Raw genomic sequence first — 2254 nt, forward strand, 5'->3', positions numbered from 1 at the left:
GGGAAGTGCCATTCCTCGGTGTGAATTTGGATGGAAGAATTAAGCAGTCCTGACATCTATGTGACTACGGTGTAAACATTGCAGGTAACTGGCATCGCTGGTCATCAGCCGCTGCTTGGACTTGTTGGGCTGGTCGTACAATCTGGGTCTCATCTACATCCACCTCACACAGTGTAAAACGAAGGTCCCTGCTCCTGGCACCCACAGCCGGTTTGCTTCCCATCTGTGAGCGCAGTAACCCAATCCCATCGGATCGGCACCTGTGTTTCAGCTCCTGAAACACTGAATTGCATATCTGTAAGGAATATTGAAAACTATGACTGTTTCCCAACAGGTCATTCGCGGGGGGCCAAGCTTCAGGCAACAAGTGAGGAGATAAGGGTGGGGCACTGGATAATTTCCTTCAAAAAATTCTAAATAACAAAAAAATATATTTAACTCTTAGCTTATTTAAAAAGACGGCAGGGCGAACACTTTTCATCTCTTCTTATTTCCTTTAATTTGCAGATTCTATGACATAGAATTTGTTGGATGCACGTAACGAAAATAATGACTCTTTCCATTAAAGGGATGCAGAATTATTTGGCTATGCGGATGTTCGATGCGATTCTCCTACTGCAACCGGCTCTGGCCCCTCCTTAGTCTTCAGCGTTGGTTCTGAAGGCCTCTATGAGGCCTTCCAAAGAGTGGATGAATCCAGAGACACTGCAGATACCACCTATAACAAAAATGGCAACATCAAAGAAGACGTGGTGCCACAAGAGCTTCCTCCACAAGAGTTTGAGGTGGAAAAGACTGGGTAGCAGGAAACAGAGCCCTGCACCTGTGAGGCTCCCAGTAAGACCCATCAAGAGGGCAAAATGCGGGACATAGATAGCCATGAGCAGGGTGAAAACTACCAGGGCACACCTGAGGGTGAGTCCCCAGGATTTGAGCCGCCCATCACCCCCATAGCAGTTGGGGAAGAACGCCCTATTTCCATCTTGGAAAAGGGACCGCTCCAGGACTTCCACAGCCGCAAAGAACGGCAAGGGGTACGAGAGCAAGGCTTTGGCCACCAAGAAAATGTTGACTACTGCCCTAATGGTGGATGGCAAGTTGTCTGTAATGACTTCCTTGGTCTCATCAGCCCAGGTCAGGTAGGCGACCAAGGCAAAGAGTCCCTTAAGGATGCAAGCTGCTATGTGAGTCCAGTTCATCATGCAATGAAACTCCTTGGGGTTCTGCATGTTCCCCTCCAAGGAAGGCAGAAAGATCTGAGAGGTGTAGCTGAAGACAATGATGCCAATGGAGATGGGAAACTTCTTCACATCAATGTAAAACTTGACTTTGTCCCAGGCCCAGTCGCGTGCCCTGGAGAGGCAGTAGGCAATCACCAAGATGTTGATCACAAAATGGGCTAACGTGCAGAGCAAGCTGAACTTGGAGACAGCCTTGAGGTTCTTCAAGAACGCACAAGGCAGGAGCACTGCCGTGGCAATGATGGACCATGACTTCTGGGAGACGGGCAAGTTGGGGAAGCTGTTGTACATCAGGTTCCCACTGACCACCACATAGAGAATGCAGGTCATGACCAGTTCAATGATCTGAGCCACGTTCACAATTCTGCCTCCGAGGGTGGGGAAGCGAGGCGCGCAGCACGCGTTCGCTATGTCCACGTAGGAGTCTCTCACCCTGACTATCTCCCCATCCTCATTCTCTTCATAAAGACAGGCAATAAGGATTTTCCCAGTGTAGCAGCAAACCACTGCAGCAAAAATTATTAAAAAGAGTCCTAGGTATCCACCATGAAGGATGGCATAGGGCAGGCCCAGAACAAACATCCCCTAGAAAGAGACAAAATGGAAACCGTGTTGCTCGTCTCACCAAGGGGACCAGGCAGGCGCCCGTACCCGGGCACACGCAGTCGCACAGTCGCAGTCACATGCACGCTCGCTGTCTCGCTGGCACACCATCACACCCACGCAATCACGGTCACACAGTCACGCCACGCAATCACGGCCACACACGATTACACTCCCCCCCCTTTTCTCTCTGACGTAGCACCCCCCGATCACACCCGCGCAATCACACCCGCACACTCACGCACACCCGCATAATCTCACCCCGGAGCACCCAGAACAAGCGAGACAGTTTCGGCGCTGGGGCTTTGCCCCAATCTCTGCCCTCTCTGTCCCCAGCCCCTCTCAGTGCACCAAGACCCTCAACAACCAGGGACCCCTGGATGGCCTGGCCAGGGCCCATCCCAGCGCAG

General features: G+C 51.5%; 1 protein-coding gene across 1 annotated transcript; it reads right to left on the bottom strand.

The window, feature by feature from the left end:
- Positions 1–206: 206 nt before the first annotated feature.
- Positions 207–1955, bottom strand: SLC32A1 (solute carrier family 32 (GABA vesicular transporter), member 1). Its single transcript, XM_009883592.1, has 2 exons — positions 1893–1955; positions 207–1826 (listed from the first exon to the last, which is right to left on the bottom strand). Exons 1-2 carry the CDS (start codon positions 1953–1955, stop codon positions 639–641), a joined length of 1251 nt encoding a protein of 416 aa, XP_009881894.1. The 3' UTR covers positions 207–638.
- Between the last annotated feature and the right edge of the window lie 299 nt (positions 1956–2254).

Source organism: Charadrius vociferus, unplaced genomic scaffold, assembly GCF_000708025.1.
Source record: "Charadrius vociferus isolate BGI_N301 unplaced genomic scaffold, ASM70802v2 scaffold320, whole genome shotgun sequence".
NCBI classification, from domain to species: Eukaryota; Metazoa; Chordata; class Aves; order Charadriiformes; family Charadriidae; genus Charadrius; species Charadrius vociferus.

Bases quoted from the DNA above. Each gene is read 5' to 3' on its own strand.
- SLC32A1 (XM_009883592.1), bottom strand. From the start codon at position 1,955: ATGGTGTGCCAGCGAGACAGCGAGCGTGCATGTGACTGCGACTGTGCG. The intron at 1,827-1,892 runs GTACGGGCGCCT...GTCTCTTTCTAG, and splicing joins GTGCGACTGCGTGTGCCCGG to GGGATGTTTGTTCTGGGCCT.